Source organism: Macaca thibetana, chromosome 16 (genome assembly GCF_024542745.1).
Source record: "Macaca thibetana thibetana isolate TM-01 chromosome 16, ASM2454274v1, whole genome shotgun sequence".
Classification (NCBI taxonomy): domain Eukaryota; kingdom Metazoa; phylum Chordata; class Mammalia; order Primates; family Cercopithecidae; genus Macaca; species Macaca thibetana.
This window is the reverse complement of record NC_065593.1, coordinates 15910499-15929070: the sequence shown is the minus strand read 5'-3', so window position 1 is coordinate 15929070 and position 18572 is coordinate 15910499. Positions and strand designations below refer to the sequence as shown.

Here is an 18572-nt window from a genome sequence, read left to right as displayed (position 1 = left end):
ACTTAGGAAGGCTGAGGTGGATGGATCACTTGAGGCTAGGAATTCAAGACCAGCCTGGACAACATGGTGAAACCTGGTCTCTACTAAAAATACAAAAATTAGCTGGGCCTGGTGGCTTGCACCTGTACTCCCAGCTACTCAGTGGGAGGCTGAAGTGGGAGGATGGCTTGAGCTCAGGAGGTGGAGGTTGCAGTGAGCTGAGATGGCGCCATTGCGCTCCAGCCTGGGTGACAGCGAGATTGAGCCTCAAAAAAACAAACAAAAAACAAGAAACAGGAAGGGGAAAGACAAAATTGTATTCTGTAGGTTCCGAGTTCAACATTTGGAAAAGTAGACATTTGGAATGCTCTAGTTCCACTAGACCTTTGGTTTTCGCTTAAGGGGGACTCAAGGACCATTGTGTTAGACTTCAGTGAAGTCAGGATGTAGGGAAGCTCAGCACAGATGACTGAGGATGTGTTGGAAAATAGGGATGGGTTACAGAAGATGGCACTATATTACAAGACTTAGGAATATTTTGGATGTGATGGTGCTCAGGTGGTGGTCATGGGATAGAATATGCTAAACCACCTATTAGCAGGGTTATAGTGTCTTTTAGAGAAAGCCAAATATATTACCTGTGAAAGTGGTAAGAAACAAGGGTAACCTATTTATGCCTACTGTTTTGTTAGTGGAACGCTAAGCCTGGGGGAGTTATTGATCCCCTACTGCTCAAGGTCATCGCCGAGGTCTGATTTTTCACACAAAAAAATTGCAACCTCTGGCATAAATAGCTTAAGGACAGATGATTCCTTAGCATAGTGGAGGGGCTGAGCCACCAAGGAGTCGGGAGCCAGTTTTACACTTAGGTGCTTACTGATCATATTACAGATCAAGGGGAAGACATGTTTTCTGCCCGTACTGATCATGCATGGTTGGTACCTCCCCTGTGATACGTACCTGCTTCAATCTTGTGTAGACTTGGAGTCTCATCTTCCTGCTAGGCTCTAAAAGCTCCAAGCTACCAAGAGTTTGAATACAATCATACAATCTTTGTGGTCAGTAGTTTCCTGAGGTGAGGATGTTTGATTAGTTCATCTGCAGATTTGATCTTAGCTTGAAGACTATTGATGCTGACGGTTTCCAGACAGCTGTTTGAAGGCTGCAGGACAGAGGTCCAGCAAAGCCAAAGAGGGGCGGTCGTCGGTGGCCTTCATGACAAATTACACGACCTAACTAATTCAAACTGGACTCAGGAGACCTCATCTAATGTGTAGCATTCTCATTGATGACAACTTTTAACGATGTATCACATGTCTTTCATGACTAGAATACAATTTAAGCTAATTCTTCTCCTGTTTAAACCTAGGCCTGTGATACCTGGGCTGTGATCCTCTAGAGCCAGCGTGGACTCACATCATTCTACGGGTTAAAGACCACTCACTCCCTGAGGAGCCTTGTACATACAAGCCTTTTATTTATAACTTATTTTGTATCGAAACTTTTAACCGATCCTGAAGGAAAAAAAACTTTTCCGACATCTCTGTTCTTGGTCTTTTGTGACGCAGGTTGAAGCGGGAGGAATAGAATAGATACACTGCTTTGGAGGAGATAAACCAATTTTATGTCTATCATGTTATACAAAAATCTAGAAATAATAGATTTGTACAGGAAAAATGATAATAAATGAGAGCGCAAAACATATAATTTAAATTTGGTGTTTTTCCCCATGATATTAGGACGATAATCATTTCAAAGCACATGTCTAGCTTCAGAGTAGGACTTGTTCACTGGCCAGAGCCTGCCATGAAACTAAGGCTTTCAGCGTCTGTCTGCTCTACTCGCTCTTGACAAATCTCTTGAGGTCTTCAAGAAAACTAATGTACTCCTGGTGCTCCAGAGCTGTGCTGAGCTCCACCAACTCATCTGCAAAAGTGTTGTCCACCCCTCGGTCCGCAAGGAAATCCATTAGGTGGTCATATAAGGCCTGCAAAGAACAACATTTACTAGTTAAAAAAAAAAAAAATCTGTAATGAACATTAAAATGTTTCTTTCTCCCCTTGAACTAGGACCCTTCCTTCCACGGCCCAAAAGGTTCCCCCATCTTATCAAGCACTCACCCAGTCCAAGGAATCTGTGTTGAGTGTGTAATTAGTATCCTTCCATTCAGACTCGCCACTGGACTGAAAGCTAACTTCCCTGATAGAGAAGATGTCACTCTCAGCCTCGTCTTCTTGTCCAACCTGAGAAGAAACAATATTTGGGGAAACTGAAGGGTTCTCCAGGATAAGCCAGACTCATGCGAAGAAAGGGGGCCGCTGACAGCATGAAAATGATCAGGTTTTAACCCTCTTCCCTCACTCCCCTCCCCTCTCCCCCTGCTGGGCTGGTCTAAGCTAGAAAGTCTTTAAATTTATGCTAAAAGGGACAGGAAGTTCCCAAGGGACACGCTGTGCTCCCCAGGGGTGCCAAGGGGCTAGCACTCCATCCTACATACCTCATCCTCTGGATAATGACAGTCCAACACAAGGGCCTTCTTGCCATCATTCTTTATAACTTCAACCACGAAATTGGGAGTTGATGTCAGTTCAGGCTGGGAAAACAAGAAGTCAGTACATGCCACTGCTGGAAGGAGATGGATGCCTGGATCAAGGATCTCTGTTCAGATTTCTCAGAGCCACCATTAGGATGTTATGTAGCCATTTTAATAGTCTTATGCCATACTATTCCCAAAGGAAGAGCTTGATCTCACTTCTGTTGGCACCCTGCTTGTTTAAGTAACACACTGGATTTTCAATTAAGAAATCTGGATACCAGCCGCCTCAGCTATGTGCCAATTAACTGAGTTTATATCAGTTCCTTAACATTCCAAGCCTTTTCCTCCACCCATACACTGCAAAGCTTTCCTAAAGTTTCAAGATTCCAGCTTGACTGTTCCAGGAGTCTTCAAAAGGGACCAGGGTCAAAGGCTGGGGAACCTGGCCATCTTTATGGCTGAATAACAGCAGCAGCTTTTCCTCTGATGTGGAGCTCTGGGAGCAGACTGGGTCCAATGTCAGAGAGATGCTAGTTGGGGTTGCTGGGAAAGAAGCACACCAGAGAGCTGTGCCATCCACACCAGGTCATGACCCAACACTGTACTGATGGCTTTTGGGCAGAAGGTCTAGGGACTCTGTGGCCCTCGTACTGGCTGGTTACCAGGCTGGGCACAGCACTTCCTAAAATGTCTGAAGAGTAGGCATGATCCAGTTAAAGTCTCTTATGCCCCTGGCATTCTTTTTTTTTTTTTTCTTCGAGGCAGAGTGTTGCTCTGTTGCCAGGCTGGAGTGCAGTGGTGTGATCTCGGCTCATCGCAACCTCCGCCTCCCGGGTTCAAGCAATTCTGCCTCAGCCTCCTGAGTAGCTGGGACTATAGGCGCCTGCCACCACACCCAACTAAGTTTTGTATTTTTAGTAGAGATGGGGTTTCACCATGTTGGCCAGGATGGTCTCGATCTCTTGACCTTGTGATCTGCCCATCTCGGACTCCCAAAGTGCTGGGATTACAGGCTTGAGCCACCACACCTAGCCTGCCCCTGGCATTCTTATCTTGGTTAAATGGCTGTTGTGTATTACCAGCTTGTGACTGATGTGTTAGGAACATTCCACACATGCAAACACACCAAATGATAACCTCCAATATAAAAAATCTCCCCATAGGCCGGGCGTGGTGGCTCACGCCCATAATCCCGGCACTTCGGGAGGCCAAGGTGGCTGGATCACTTGAGGTCAGGAGTTTGAGGCCAGCCTGGCAACCACGGTGAAACCGTGTCTCTACTAAAAATACAAAAATTAACCAGGTGTGGTGGCACATGTCTGTAATCCCAGCTACTGGGGAGGCTGAGGTAGGGGAATCGCTTGAACGTGGGAGGTGGAAGCTGCAGTGGGCAGAGATCGTGCCACTGCACTCCAGCCTGGGCAATGCAGCGAGACCTTCTCTCAAAAACAACAAAACTCCCTATCATGGGAAAGGCTGAGAACATTTCATTTCCTTTCCAGCCAAACCACTAAGCCTGAGCTGGCAGACAGCAACGTATTTTGCCCCTGGGAAAAGGAAGAGGGCCACAGTCCTGTTAAAGCTGGCCAGAAACCACTGATTCCTCCTGCCTCAGCCTCCTGCATAGCTGGAACCACAGTCGTGCCACCATGCTCAGCTAATTTGTTTTTTTTTAAACTTTCGTAGAGGCAGGGTCTTGCCATGTTACTCAGGCTGGTCCTCCTGGCCTCAAGGGATCTTTCTACCTTGCCCTCCCAAAGTGCTGGGATTCAGGCGTGAGCCACGCGCCTGGCCTTAGAGGAAAAAAAAATTTTTTTTTTTTTAAAAGAGCAAAGAAAAACGCTCCTTCTTTAAGTCCCAGGGACAGCCTGTCAGAACTGAGGTAAAAGCTGATCATAGTGTTAAGCTTACCTCCTGTTCTTCAACCTTCTGCTTTTGCGTGGGTTCCTCCTCACCATCAAATGTTGGTGGGATGCTGTTGTTAATGTTGAAAGTGACAATGATTCTAAAAGGGCAAGAGAAAACATAACAGACAAGGCATCATTTTAACTGAGTAGGTTAACACACAAACAGGGAGGTCTGCTACAGTTACAAAGGTGTACTGAAACAATGTCTCTATCCTAGCTGGCTGAATTATATGCAGAACTTCAAACAAGGCTGGTACCTACATCCAGTCCTGAGTGATTCAGCAGGTCTCAAGTGTGCCTACCATGTACCAGCTGCTGGAAGCCAAAGCTGGCCTCAGCTTATCTCAGCCAAACAAGTCATGCATGGGTTACTCCCAACAGGGCCAGTACCCCAGGGCTCACTGCCATGTGTTGACTGGGCATCTCATGGCCACAGCCAGCTGACACTGCCCACCCTGGTCTTTCCAAGGAACCCTTGGTGAAAGTAAGGACCTGGGAGGCTGGTAAGATGGAACAGAAGCCCCTTTAAGAGCCTTTCCCCATAAGAAAATTTGCCCTGCAAGGAAAGGAAGAAGGAGCAATGGAGGGTTGCATCTGTTAAACACGGAGAGCAGCCCTGGCCTCGGGAAGGGGATGCCTCACAAAGAAAAAAACGGCTGTAGTAGACAGTCATCCTTCAGAGTACTTGTGGGAAGTTTTATCATCACAAAGCAGGCCAGAGACACCAACTAGCGACAATTTTAAGGTGCAAGAATCCACACCTGACAAATCATGTCCCAAAGTTTGAGTCAAAATTCCTGGGAGATAAAGTTTATAACCAGAACTGCTGGACTATGCAACTCTGGCAGGCACCGTTCCATACAAGTTCCATGAAGTACCGCCCCCTCGACTTGTGCTAACTAGCTGCTTTGCCAGGAAGTCACCTTTCCATAGTAACAGAGGCAGTCTGAGGTTGACACAATCTGTCTGATTCCAACTGTGCTGACCAAGCTGAGCTCCTGGGCACAGAAATGGAATGATGTTCGTCAGAGCATTATTTTTAATGGCCCCCAAATAGCTATGAAAACCTTGTGCAAATGGTTTTTAGGTGAGATTACAGAAGACACAATTGACCTGTGTAGGGAAAAACCACACTACACAATAGCCAAGAGAATTGGTACCCTACTTCACATCATACTCAAAATGAATCACAGACCTCAACTAAGAGCTAAAACTAGAAAACTCTGAAAAAATTAAGGCATAAATCTTCACAACCTTGGGCGAGGCAGTGGTTTCTTAGATGTGACACTAAAAAAAGCACAAGCAACCAAAAAAATAGGTAAACTGAACTTCCTCAAAATCAGAAACTTTTGTGTCAGAGGGCATTACAAAGAAAGTGAAAAGAAAACCCACAAGATGGGGAACAATACTTGCAAATCATTAATTTGGTAAGATCACTATACCCAGAAAAACTAAAGAATTCTTTTTTTTTTTGAGACAGAGTCTCACTCTGTCGCCCAGGCTGGAGTGCAGTGACGTGATCTCGGCTCACTGCAACCTCTGCCTCTGGGCTTCATGCCATTCTCCTGCCTCAGCCTCCTGAGTAGCTGGGACTACAGGCGCCCGCCACTACACCTGGCTAATTTTTTGTACTTTTAGTAGAGACGGGGTTTCACTGCATTACCCAGGATGGTCTTGATCTCCTGACCTTGTGATCCACCTGCCTCGGCCTCCCAAAGTGCTGGGATTAAAGGTGTGAGCCACCGTGCCCGGTCAAAACTAAAGAACTCTTACAACCCAACAATTAAAAATGTAAACAGGCTGGGCAGGGTGGCTCACACCTGTAATCACAGCACTCTGGGAGACCGAGGAGGGCGGATCACGAGGTCAGGAGTTTGAGACCAGCCTGGCCAACATGGCGAAACCCCATCTCTACTAAAAATACAAAAATTAACTGGACGCATGCCTGTAATCTCAGCTACTCAGGAGGCTGAAGCAGGAGAATTGTCCGAATCCGGGAGGCAGAGGCTGCAGTGAGCCAAGATCGTGCCACTGCACTCCATCCTGGGTAGTAGCAAGACTCCGTGGGGTGGGGAGGAAGCTACAAATTGTATGATTCCATTTATATGAAATGTCCAAAAGAGGCAATCCATAAAGTAGCTTAGTGATTACCTGGGGTGGCTAGAGGGAGGAATAATGAGTGACTGCTAATAGGTATTGTTTGGGGATTGACAACAATGTTCTAGAATTAGGTAGTAGTAACCGATGCATAATTCTGTGAGGACTAAGAACCACTTAATTTAATAAACTTCAATAAATGGGTAAATTTTATGCCATATAAATTAAATCACATTAAAGCTGTGATTTTAAAAAAGAATTATATATACATCATAAGGTCAATTATAAAGAAAATTCAATTTATTTATTTATTTATTATTTTTTTGAGATGGAGTCTTGCTCTGTCCCTCAGGCTGGAGTACAGTGGCGCCATCTCGGCTCACTGAAACCCGGGGGTTCAAGCGATTCTCCTGCCTCAGCCTCCTGAGTAGCTGGGACTACAGGTGCTTGCCACCACACCCTGTTAAAATTTTTAGGAGAGACAGGGTTTCAGTGTTAGCCAGGATGTTCTCGATCTCCTGACCTCATGATCTGCCGTCTCTGCCTCCCAAAGTGCTGGGATTATAGGTGTGAGCCACTGCACCCAGCCTCAATTTAAAAATCTGGAAGATGACAAATGTTTATCTGTGTAATGAGATTATGGATGACTATAATGCAGAAAAGTGTGAACACTAACAGTTTAGGAGAAGGTGGGGCACCTGACTTAGGTCACAAACTCCCCGCCTCTGATGGCAGCCCTTACTACAGTGGAACCCCATCCTGTTACATATAAGTTACATGCCTTGCATTTTCACCCAAGCTAAACATTAGAGAGAGCAGGGTGCTACTGTATCAGGGCTGTAAATCAGAGATCAAACAGATTCTGTCAGTACTTTTTTGCGCTACATTTTTGTCTCCTTAGTAACCAGCCCACAGCAAATTTGTGTTCAGTGAATGGACTGCCTGGACCTTATGAAGCTGTCCAATTGAATCCTTCACTCTCTTGAAAACCATTTATCCACACCTGAACTCAAGGCTCTTCTAGGGATGACCCAGGACGGGTCTTGCAAGGTTAAGGGAGTCGGTGCCCTGGGATCCCCAGACCAGTACTTACTTTTCCCCGGCAACTTTCCGCACTAATTTCGCTTCTGTCCCATTCAGTTCCAGCTCCCAACCTCCAGACATCTTAGGGAGGGTTTTATGCTTCTGGATTTTTCTTTCCTCCTTAATTTCATCCTTCAGGAAATCAACAAAAGCTTTGTCTCCTAGAAAAGAAATCCATATACATAAAAAGGAAAGCCAGTTAGTCTAAAACATAAAACTATTACCCTGGTTATCGCAGCCAGAAACCTGGACTATTTCTAATCTCTCTGCTATTACAGTTACTCTAGAAGCCTCAGTTTCCTTATCTGTAAAAATACCATAATATTAGTGGGAAGCTGAGCCTGATGCTGGAAAAGTGATTTCCAACAATGAACGCATTACCACTTTCCGCTATAAAGCAGAAGAATTTCCGATCATCCTCTTCCACTTGCCAAACGATAGTTGTATCGTATGCTATTTTCAAACACGACCTTGGGCTTTCCCAAAAGTCCACTTTCGAGAGAATAAGACTAAGGATGAAGGTACCCTCTAGTATTTAATTTTATTCACCCCCCTACCAACAGAAAATGAAACTGGTGGATAGGGGAGGTGGGGGGAATATGATCACACGTGTTAACCCGCTGGTTGCCAATCAATGGAAAAATGTCCCAGACCTCGGAGGTCGGTTGCAGGCCCCACTCCTGGTCTTTTTCCCTCCGTGAACCGCAAACCACACCCCTGGCCCGCGTGCGCGAACCTCACCTTCAGTGTGCAGCAAGCCGCAGCCACAGCCACAGGCGCAGGGTCCTCGAGGCCGCAGGAGGCCCGGCCGCCGCTCGGAACCTGCGCGCACGCTGAGCAGCCCGAAGGGCCGGGCGCACAGCCGGGGCGCCGGCTGCAGGAGCTGCCGGAAAGGCGAGGCGGGCGCGGCAGCGCGGAGGCTGGGGACGGCGGAGCCCAGCACACGGGGCACGCAGCGCAGCAGAGGTAGCATCGCGGAATCCACTGCGAACACGTGCAGATGCAAAGGACAACCCAGGCCCAAGTGCCCCGCGACCTAGCGCGCCGCCGGAAGCCCCGCCCTTGCCCGGAAGCGCTTCCCGCGCCGGCGCACTGAGGACCTAAGGCCCCAGGCGGAATCGCGCCCTCTGCTGGAGGCCTCCGGTGCAGCCCGGGAAGCCTCGAATCCGGTTTCCGGAGCCGCCTTGCTGCGCTGGCCTGAGTCCGCTGTCCGAAGCTGTTTAATTCTTTCTAGTGGCCGCTTCCACCTACTGTTTTCAAGGCACGCCAGGCTTTTGGGCTGCGTGGAATGCACTCTTCTCTTCCCCCAGCTCTCACCAGCCCCTTACACGGTCACTTTCCTCTAGGAGGCTGTGGTGTTATATTATGTATTTATTGGTTTTCATCCCCAGTTCCTGGGTCGTACGTAACTCCCATAGCCCTCGTTACAGTGTTCTGTGATAATGTTGGGTGTGTTAGGCCTCAGGAAACAGACTCTCACTCTCCCCTTCTCCTGCCCTCCTTTCACCCGCCCCAATGCAGGACTCTAATCTCCCACATTTCTGATTATGGGTCTTAAGTCCCTTCCCAGAGAAGGTCCCACCCTATACCCTGGGGGAAGGGATGCTGATGTCCAGAAGCTTCCATAAAAACCCATGAGGACAGGGTTTGCAGAGCCTCTGATAGCTGAATACGTGGAGGTTCCTGGAGGGTGGTGGCCCAGGGACGGCGAGGAAGCTCGGAGCTTCTTCCCCACTGCCCACCCTGCTCATCTCCTCATCTGTATCCTTGGTAATATCCTTTATATGAAACCGGTAAAAGTGTTTCCCTGAGTTCTGTGAGCTGCTCCAGTGAGTTAATACAACCCAAAGAGGGGGGTCGTGGGAACCCCCACTTGAAGCGGGCTGGTCGGAAGTTTCAGAGGCCCAGACTTGCCATTGCTGTCTGAAGGTCGGGGCGGTCTTGGGGACTGAGCCCTCAACCTATGGGATCTGACACTGTCTCATGGGATCTGACACTGTCTCCAGGTAGATAATGTTGGGATTGAATTGGAGGACACCCCGCTGGTGTCTGCGGCTTAGTGTGGAGGGAAAAAACCCAAACCTTTGGTCACAGAACTCTTCTGTGCTGATTGTTGTAAGAGCAAAGGAAGAAGTCAGGGTTTTGCTGAAAGAGGCCTTCCTAGAACCTCCTTTTTTCCATCGGCTTAGAACTCATGCTTGTGCGCACCCAGCCCTTAGGCTTCATTCTCTTCAACAGAAACCTCCTGGCATTGCTGGTTTTAACCGGGTTAAACCCAACCAGACTGTGACATCCTGAAGGGCAGGATCCATGAGTAATTTCTGTGACCTTCCCTCTCTGCACCTCCGACCCTGCATCCAGGTTCTAATGGAACATCATTTTTCTGGGGACAAGAAGCCGGCTTGTATCATTTAGATAGGTCCAGAAGCTTCCATAAAAACCCAAGGACAGGGTTTGGAGAGCCTCTGATAGCTGAATACAGGAGGTTCCTGGAGGGTGGTGGCCCAGGGAGGGGGTGGCAGTTCGGAGCTTCTTCCCTATTCCCCACCCTGCTCATCTCCATCTGTATCCTTGGTCATATCTTTTATACGAAACTGGTAAAAGTGTTTCCCTGAGTTCTGTGAGCTGCTCCACTAAATTCATAGAACCCAGAGATGGGGTTCAGATTTAGATTAAGAACCAACAATCCTACCTTCCCAGGATATACAGGACATACAAGCTACTAAGAAGGTATGTCTTACTAACTCATGATAAGACTAACACTTAATATTTTCTAAATAATTTTCTTTTTTTTTTTTTTTTTTTTTTGAGACGGAGTCTCGCTCTGTTGCCCAGGCTGGAGTGCAGTGGCCTGATCTCAGCTCACTGCAAGCTCCGCCTCCCGGGTTCACGCCATTCTCCTGCCTCAGCCTCCCGAGTAGCTGGGACTACAGGCGCCCGCCACCTCGCCCGGCTAGTTTTTTGTAGTTTTAGTAGAGACGGGGTTTCACTGTGTTCACCAGGATGGTCTCGATCTCCTGACCTCGTGATCCACCCGTCTCGGCCTCCCAAAGTGCTGGGATTACAGGCTTGAGCCACCGCGCCCGGCCAATAATTTTCTATGAATAATGGAAAAGAGACCCAAGAAACAAGCCATACACATCATATACAAGATTCATTTTTAATGGATTTGATCGTCGAGTGCAAATTTGAGCATTATTTACAGGAGCTTTCTGTAGAGTTATTTCTGTTCAAATAAAACCAGACTCTCAAAATACAACATACGCCTGAACCTACTTGACTTTTTTTTCCCTCCCTCTAGTTACCAAGGAATATCGTATCTCAGATGCATGGCCTGCTATCACACTGGTCTTTAAAGAAAATAAAAAAATGCATGGCCATAGTTCCAGGCAGTTCCTGGTAGCTGGATTTAGTGGATTTATATGACAGTACAGTACTTCATCAGTTTTACCCACAGGGCAAAACTCGCCTCCATTCAGGCATCTCTTTACAACTGGCAGCAATGCAGCATTAAGGGTTTGTAGCAGGACCTGCTGTTTGCAGTCCTGCCCCTTGTCGTGTTACTCTGGGTGTTGCATACTCCATGATTACTAGAAGACAGACACCTGAGGCATGCGATCTGCTTGGAGTGCATCTATTTACATGAAGCTGCTCACGGGAGCTGGTGACTCTTCCAGATACGGGTTTCGTAGGTTGGCAAAGAGGTATCATACCATCAGATTTTACCAATTGAAGAAGAGTAGCTGAAGGTTATATTGCAATGTTATTGTGAAACATTTAACTTTCTTAAGCGTAAAGTGTACTATCCCTTGCAGCTCAATAGAAACAACGATGTATTTCCTTGTAGTAATATGTGGAGTCAGAATGGGTTGTCCAATCTGGTTTAATCCCTGAGCAGCTATGTTAAAAGTTAACTTTTTTAAAAAGCCCAATAAAAAACTAAATACTGTATTAAAACTCTACCACAATGTTACAGTGATAAACATATTTCTGTACAGAAACATTAAAGCTACTTAGAAGCTGTTTACATCCTTTGCCTCTCAGAAAAAAAAATATACATTTCTGGAAACTGTTCAGGTACTTACGCTGGACATAAATTACCCCGAGGTTTTTCTTTTTTTTCTGAGACAGTCCCACACTGTCAGCCAGGCTGGAATGCAGTGGTGCAATCTTGGCTCACTGCAAACCCTGCCTTCCAACTTCAAGCAATTCTTGTGCCTCAGCCTCCTGGGTAGCTGGGATTACAGGCGTGTGCCACCACACCCAGCTAAGTTTTGTATTTTTCGTAGAGACGGGGTTTTGCCATGTTGGCCAGGCTGGTCTTGAACTTCTCAAGCAATCCACCCACCTTGGCCTCCCATCCAAATGCTGGGATTACAGGCATGAGGTGATCTGCCTGCCTCAGCCTCCCAAAGTGCTGGGATTACAGGTGTGAGCCACCGCGCCCAGCCACCCCACAATTTTCTTTTTTCTTTTTTTTTTTTTTTTTACCAGCACTGTGAATGATTTATTAAAAACACAATACTTTTTCTTACCAAGTAGGACGAAACATCCTAATCCCCTACTGCAAAAAAAAAAAAAAAAAAAAAAAAACTGTGGGAAACTTTTCAGAAAGTCAGCCATGGTAACAAGTCAGTAAGTGGAAGAACTAGTTCAAAGTTCAAGAATTCAGTAAGATAAGGCCGGGCGCGGTGGCTCACGCCTGTAATCCCAGCACTTTGGAAGGCCGAGGCGGGCGGATCACAAGGTCAGGAGATCGAGACCATGGTGAAACCCCGTCTCTACTAAAAATAGAAAAAATTAGCCCGGTGCAGTGGCGGGCGCCTGTAGTCCCAGCTACTCGGGAGGCTGAGGCCGGAGAATGGCGTGAACCCGGGAGGCGGAGCTTGCAGTGAGCCGATATTGCGCCACTGCACTCCAGCCTGGGCGACAGAGCGAGACTCTGTCTCAAAAAAAAAAAAAAAAAAAAAAAAAAAAGAATTCAGTAAGATAAGGTATCTAGGAGCTGTCAGATCTTATTTCGCCCACATATAACCATTTCTGACAGAGCCCTAAACACTGAGAGCTTGACTGCGCAGGACCGTGGCTAGCGTTGGAAATAAAGACTCAGCTGGACTTGACATCCCCAACTCCGGACAGATGGGACCCTGGGATGGGGCTGTTCCCTCAGGCCACAGCTTCCAGAGAGACCCTCCGTGATCTCTGAAGAGCCTCTTGGGCAGTTTGGCCCCGGGTTATAACTACGATTCATTCAGTAAGAAATGACAAAACACCCACAGATGTATTTGGACCAAATAAGCACAACAGAAGAGCCAAAGCTCGACGACTTCTAGGACAGAACATTGTCTGGGGAAAGATTACTGGCTTCTGATAATTAAATAGCTAAGAGGAACAGTGAGTGCCTTTTCTCTGCTCGGAATGTCAGAACAGGAAGAGACTGTGGAGACCTCCAATTCCCTCTGACAATGAGGCTTAGAGGGAGGTGCCTAGCAGTTAGAAAGCAGCAAAGCCAGACTGTCCCCAAGTCCCTACGAAGAAGGAAAAAACATCATAGCACATTAATAAGACGCAAGAGTAAGTGCTACAGCTCCAGCTCTTTTTGAATTTGTCCAGCAGGCCTTCTGGTCTTCACTGAACCGCCCCCCGCCCACACACCACGAAAGATACAAGAATGCAAGCCCAGATGTGGTGTGGTCTCTGGCATAAGCCAACGTTCTCTGGGTTCTATGTACCCCTCTCCCCTCCCCACCCCCACCACCTCTGACCAGGGGCTCTGCCCCAAAAGAAACAGCTGAAATGGTACGAGTCACTCTTCATGCCCACATGTTCGCTGGTGCCCAGTTAGAGAGAAAAATGGCAACTGTGTATGTGGGAGTCACCTACACACACAAAACACTGAAAGGCCAGTTTCCCATGTCTATGTGTGACAGGATTCAGAAGGTATAAATCAGCCCTCACCCGGGAAGCTTACATGTCTCCTGAAAGCACTGACAGGGTCACGCACCAACAGGGTCATGTACCGAGGACCAGGAGGCTCCTTTACTGGTCTCTGCTTGGAGACAGACAGAGCGGTCCACCTCTAGACATAAGTGTTCAGTAGGGATCGCCATCCCAGGAGGTACGAGATAACAGCACCTCCCTCTGGAAACTTCTACAGAAGTCAGTTGTGTTTTCTATTTTAAAACTGCATACAGATAGACGTTAAACAAGAACCAAGGGCAACATCCAAGCTCTGCAACCTCCTGTGGCCCTTCCAGAAAATCGCCCTCAGTCACAAGAACTGGGGATGTTGCTGTACCTAATTCACATCACGTGGAAACAGCAACATTCAGCCTAATGGCTCCCAACTCCCTGTTTGTGTGGCGTGCTCCAGGCATAGTTCTGGGTACCTTCCATTCATTTTCTCTAAACTTTATGAACCCAATTTTATAAGGATTATTATTATTGCTCCCATTTGGCAGATGAGAAAACTGAGGCTCAGGTGTTAATTAAGTCAAAGTCACCCAGTAAGAACCAGAAGCATAATTTTGAAGCTTCCAGTTACAAATGATATGTCCATGTCTACATGGGTCAGTCCTAGGAGGTGAAGCAAAGATGCTTTCAAGCCCCTGGAAGTCAGGCACGCTCAGCTGACTCCAAGGCTTCTCTAAGCGCCACCCTGGAAGGCTGCTGTGAGGACGACTGGAGTCCAAGCTCCCAGGGACCAGCGATTCTGGTGGCATCCTGGCATCCTGGGGCGGCTCAGTTTCTGGCGGTTCTCAGCTTCCTCCTAAAGTATTCAGGGGCAGCCTCGTACAGCCACTCTGCATCCACGACGCAGAGGTCCCGCATGTAGCACTTGTTGGTGTAGAGCAGCTCGGTGTACACGACGCAGGCCGGCTTGCAGTGGAAGAGGACGGACGACGGGTGGATGGCCACCGGCTGGTGGGTGTCCGTGGTGGCATAGGTGCCGTCTGGCTGAAGCTCGGCGGTGCTCATGAAGAGGCTGTGAGCCAGGCAGCGGCGGACGCTCTCCATGTCTCCTCGGGATGACACGATTGGCATTGACATCTGTTTCGGGAGAAAGCGAGGAATGGAGCCGACCCCAAACACTGGTCAGCACTACACAGCGTGTTGGGGAAACTGGACCCACCGGGGCAAACGCAGCCCGCACTGTGAGCCTAACAGAGTGGATTCTGACATTCAGAGGTGGTCACCAAGCATCAGCAAGGTCAGGGGAAGAAGGCCCAGCTGGAGGAGGGCGGACCAGAAACAGGGAAACTACTGCCTGTGAAGGCAGGGCTGGGAGGGAGGCGCTCACGTTAGCCACCAGACCACAGGCAGGCTGCGTGACCCACCCCTCACCTAAATTCTATCAGGACACCCAGAAAGGAAAGGCCCTTCCCTCTCGCTTTGACCATCTCACCATCTCCTCACGCCGATTCGCCTCACATGCTGCTGCCAGGCTCATCTACCACTCTCTGTCCACTCAGACACCTTCAACACTGTCTCTATCGCTCCTTGCAAGACAACGCAAAGTTCCCGAGGTGGAGCCACGAAGGAGCCGCCCTGAGCCGCTCCCCCGTCTTTCCTCTCACCGCACTTTTTCTTTTTCTTTCTTTTCTTTTTCTGAGGCTGAGTCTCGCTCTGTCGCCCAGGCTGCAATGCAGTGGCGCGATCTCAGCTCCCTGCAACCTCCACCTCCCAGGTTCAAGCGATTCTCCTGCCTTACTTAGCCTCCCAAGTAGCTGGGACTACAGGCGCCCGCCACCGCGCCTGGCTAATTCTTGTATTTTTAGTAGAAACGGGGTTTCACCATGTTGGTCAGGCTGGTCTCGAACCCCTGACCTCAAGTGATCTGCCCGCCTCGGCCTCCCGAAGTGCTGGGATTCCAGACGTGAGCCACCGCGCCCAGCCTCACCACTGTTCTTTAGACACTCCATGGTTCCCCATAGTTGGCTGCCTTCTCTTTCCTCGCCCCGTTTCATGATTCCTATCTCTGTGCCTTCACATTTGCGGCTCTTAGTAGAAATGCTGCCTTTATCTCATCAGAGGAAATGTCAGTCACCAGTCAATGTCCTTGTTCTACTGCTCTGGATGAGCGGGTCATGTAACCTACGCCCCTGGGCACAGATGAACAAACCAGTGGTACACACTCGCTGGACCTAAGCTGGCCAGCTTCTCTCTTCCAGGCATCTGTTAGGTTTGAAACTGGAAAACTTGTCAATCTCTGCTGGGCTCTTGAGAGGAGGGGCCATGCAGAGCAATCACTTCCATGTGGAGGTAAAGGGGGGAACAGGGAAGGACGCACGCAGAGGGTACTCGAAGCAAGAGAAGCAGCAAGTCCAGAGAAAGCAGCGGCCCTGGCTCCTGCAGGCTTTTTCTAGTTCCTGTGACTCTATTTCCTGCCTATAGGTTCTCAGAAACACCTTTCGATCCTTGGAAAAATCTTTCTTTTGTCCTTTATGATGGCTCAAGGGTTTCTGCTGTTGTTGACAATCAGCCGATCTATGCCTGAAGAAGATACTTTTTTTTTGAAGAGACAGGGTCTCGCTCTGTTGCCCAGGCTGGAGTGCAGTGGCGCAATCCCGGCTCACTGCAACCTCTGCCTCCTGGATTCAAGCGATTCTTGTGCCTCAGCCTCCTGAGGAGCTGGGATTACAGGCATGCACCACCACGCTCGGCTTATTTTTGTATTTTTAGCAGAGATGGGGTTTCGCCATGTTGGTCAGGCTGATTTGAACTCCTGGCCTCAAGCAATCCACCTTCCTGGGCCTCCCAAAGTGCTGGGACTACAGGCATAAGCCAGCTACCACACCTGGCCTGGAAGATACTCTTTTATCTCCTTATCTGTCAAGATCTAGCTCAGTTGTCACCACCTCCAGGAAGCCCCAGAGGCTAAGTGCTGGTCTCTCCTTCCAGACTATCAGCTTTACCACTCACTGGCTGAGTGATTTGGGGCAAATTATTTAACCTGATTAGGCTTAGTTTCATCCTTTGTAAAATGGGAGTAACAACAGAATCAGTCTTATAGGTTGAAAAGAGGATTTTATCCTTTGGGTTAAGGTCTGAGTTAAAAAAGAAAAAAAAAAGAAAAAAAAAAGAAACGAGTTTAAATAAAGCAATCACATAAAAAGTATTCAGAACAGGGCTGAACAAACACCTCATAAATGATAGTGGTTACTTTAATCTGATGGCCTCCTGGCGTGAGTGTATGTACGTCAGATCACCGTCCAGATTATTACTTAGTTACTGAGCAGGCATGTCTGTAAAGTCTCAGGACCTTGGCCAGTGCCTGGCTTATAATGAGAGGTATCCCTGGCCACTACAGAGTCCTAAATCCAGAACTAATAGAGAAGTGCCATTTCTACTGTCAATAATTGAGAAAACTTACGAAGCCAAGAGACAGACTGGCAGGAAACTGTTCAAATACAAAAGCAGTTTGAAAAAATGTTGGGCTGGGTGCGGGGGCTCACACCTGTAATCCCAGCACTTTGGGAGGCCGAGGCGGGCGGATCACAAGGTCAGGAGATTGAGACCACGGTGAAATCCCATCTCTACTAAAAATACAAAAAAAATTAGCCAGGCGTGGTGGTGGGCATCTGTAGTCCCAGCTACTCAGGAGGGTGAGGCAGGAGAATGGCATGATCCCGGGAGGCGGAGCTTGCAGTGAGCGGAGATCGCACCACTGCATCCAGCCTGGGCGACAGAGCGAGACTCCGTCTCAAAAAAAAAAAAAAAATGTGTGAAAGACCGAATACAACAGGCTACTAAGAGAAGAAACAGCTCTAGTGCTAACTACAGGCCGTTGGCATCAGACACAGGCCTGGGTACGGGCTGTGACTGTCTCCCAGGAGTGTCCGCACTGAGGGGGCACAAGGCATTCACCACAGAGTGCCTGTGACGACAGCAAAAACACGGACACTGTCTCAGTGATCAACAGCAAAAGAACACTCACGAGACCCTCTACCTCTGACATAAAATGTGGAGTGTCATGCAAGCATTAAATATACCACGACAGGCCTTTCAAACACCATGTACTCTAAGAGGGAATAAAAAGCTAATATAAAACTTCGTGGGTCAGGCACGGTGGCTCACGCCCGGAATCCCAGCAATTTGGGAGGCCGAGGCGGGTGGATCGCCTGAGGTCAGGAGCTCAAGACCGGCCTGGCCAACACAGTGAAACCCCGTCTCTACTAAAAATACAAAAAATTAGGCTGGGAGTGGTGGCTCACGCCTGTAATCCCAGCACTTTGGGAGGTCAAGACCATCCTGGCTAACACGGTGAAACCTTAACTCTACTAAAAATACAAAAAATTGGCCAGGTGTGGTGGCTCACGCCTATAATCCCAGCACTTTACCTCGTCTCTACTAAAAATACAAAACATTAGCTGGGCGTGGTGGGTCACACCTATACTCCCAGCTCCTTGGGAGGCTGAGGCAGGAGAATTGCTTGAACCCAGGAGGCGGAGGTTGTGGTGAGCCAAGATCGTGCCACTGCACTCCAGCCTGGGCAACAAGAACGAAACTCCGTCTCAAAAAAAAAAAAAAAAAAAAAAAAAAAAAAAGAAAAGAAAAAACACTTTGTGGTGGACACTTTGGCAATATCTAACGAAATCCAAATTCCCCATCTAGAAATTCATTCTGTGTACACCACGGTACATATGCAGGAGGCAGAACCTAAATGACCGTTACTAGAGGCTTAAATAAACTGCAGTGAATACAATGAAATGCTATGAAATCACTGAAATGAATGAGCTAGACACATGCAGCACCAAAAGCCCAGAAGGATTCAAGAAATACACATGTGAGGCCAAGCGCGGTGGCTCACACCTGGAATCCCAGCACTTTGGAAGGTCGAGACGAGCGGATCACCTGAGGTCAGGAGTTCGAGACCAGCCTGGCCAACATGGTGAAACCCTGTCTCTATTAAAAATACAAAAATTAGCCTGGCGTGGTAGTAGGAGCCTGTAATCCCAGCTACTCGGGAG

At 48.1% G+C, this 18572-nt stretch overlaps 3 protein-coding genes and 1 non-coding gene across 6 annotated transcripts in view; 2 read left to right on the top strand and 2 right to left on the bottom strand.

The window, feature by feature from the left end:
* Positions 1-1683, top strand: part of RPAIN (RPA interacting protein) — a 56000-nt gene extending 54317 nt beyond the window's left edge. For both annotated transcript variants that reach the window (XM_050765499.1, XM_050765500.1), the window contains one exon: positions 1349-1683. In XM_050765499.1, the coding sequence (XP_050621456.1) occupies positions 1349-1378 (30 nt within the window). In that variant the 3' untranslated portion in view covers positions 1379-1683. The remainder of the gene's footprint in view (positions 1-1348) is intronic.
* On the bottom strand, positions 1581-8690 carry C1QBP (complement C1q binding protein). Its single transcript, XM_050765432.1, has 6 exons — positions 8344-8690; positions 7613-7763; positions 4427-4520; positions 2477-2572; positions 2100-2222; positions 1581-1966 (listed from the first exon to the last, which is right to left on the bottom strand). Exons 1-6 carry the CDS (start codon positions 8573-8575, stop codon positions 1817-1819), a joined length of 846 nt encoding a protein of 281 aa, XP_050621389.1. The 5' UTR covers positions 8576-8690; the 3' UTR covers positions 1581-1816.
* Positions 8691-10748: 2058 nt separating this feature from the next.
* The window catches only part of DHX33 (DEAH-box helicase 33), a 29662-nt gene continuing 21838 nt past the window's right edge, over positions 10749-18572 (bottom strand). For both annotated transcript variants that reach the window (XM_050765291.1, XM_050765292.1), the window contains one exon: positions 10749-14652. In XM_050765291.1, the coding sequence (XP_050621248.1) occupies positions 14344-14652 (309 nt within the window). In that variant the 3' untranslated portion in view covers positions 10749-14343. The remainder of the gene's footprint in view (positions 14653-18572) is intronic.
* Positions 13185-13246, top strand: LOC126940022 (U7 small nuclear RNA). Its single transcript, XR_007720548.1, has one exon. It is a non-coding gene; the product is annotated as a U7 small nuclear RNA (small nuclear RNA).

Excerpts from the sequence above, each read along its gene's own strand:
- C1QBP (XM_050765432.1), bottom strand. The coding sequence starts at position 8,575 with ATGCTACCTCTGCTGCGCTGCGTGCCCCGTGTGCTGGGCTCCGCCGTC. Across the intron at positions 7,764-8,343 it reads CGGCTTGCTGCACACTGAAG|GAGACAAAGCTTTTGTTGAT; the intron begins GTGAGGTTCGCG and ends TTTCTTTTCTAG. Across the intron at positions 4,521-7,612 it reads CGGAAAGTTGCCGGGGAAAA|AATCATTGTCACTTTCAACA; the intron begins GTAAGTACTGGT and ends TTGCCCTTTTAG.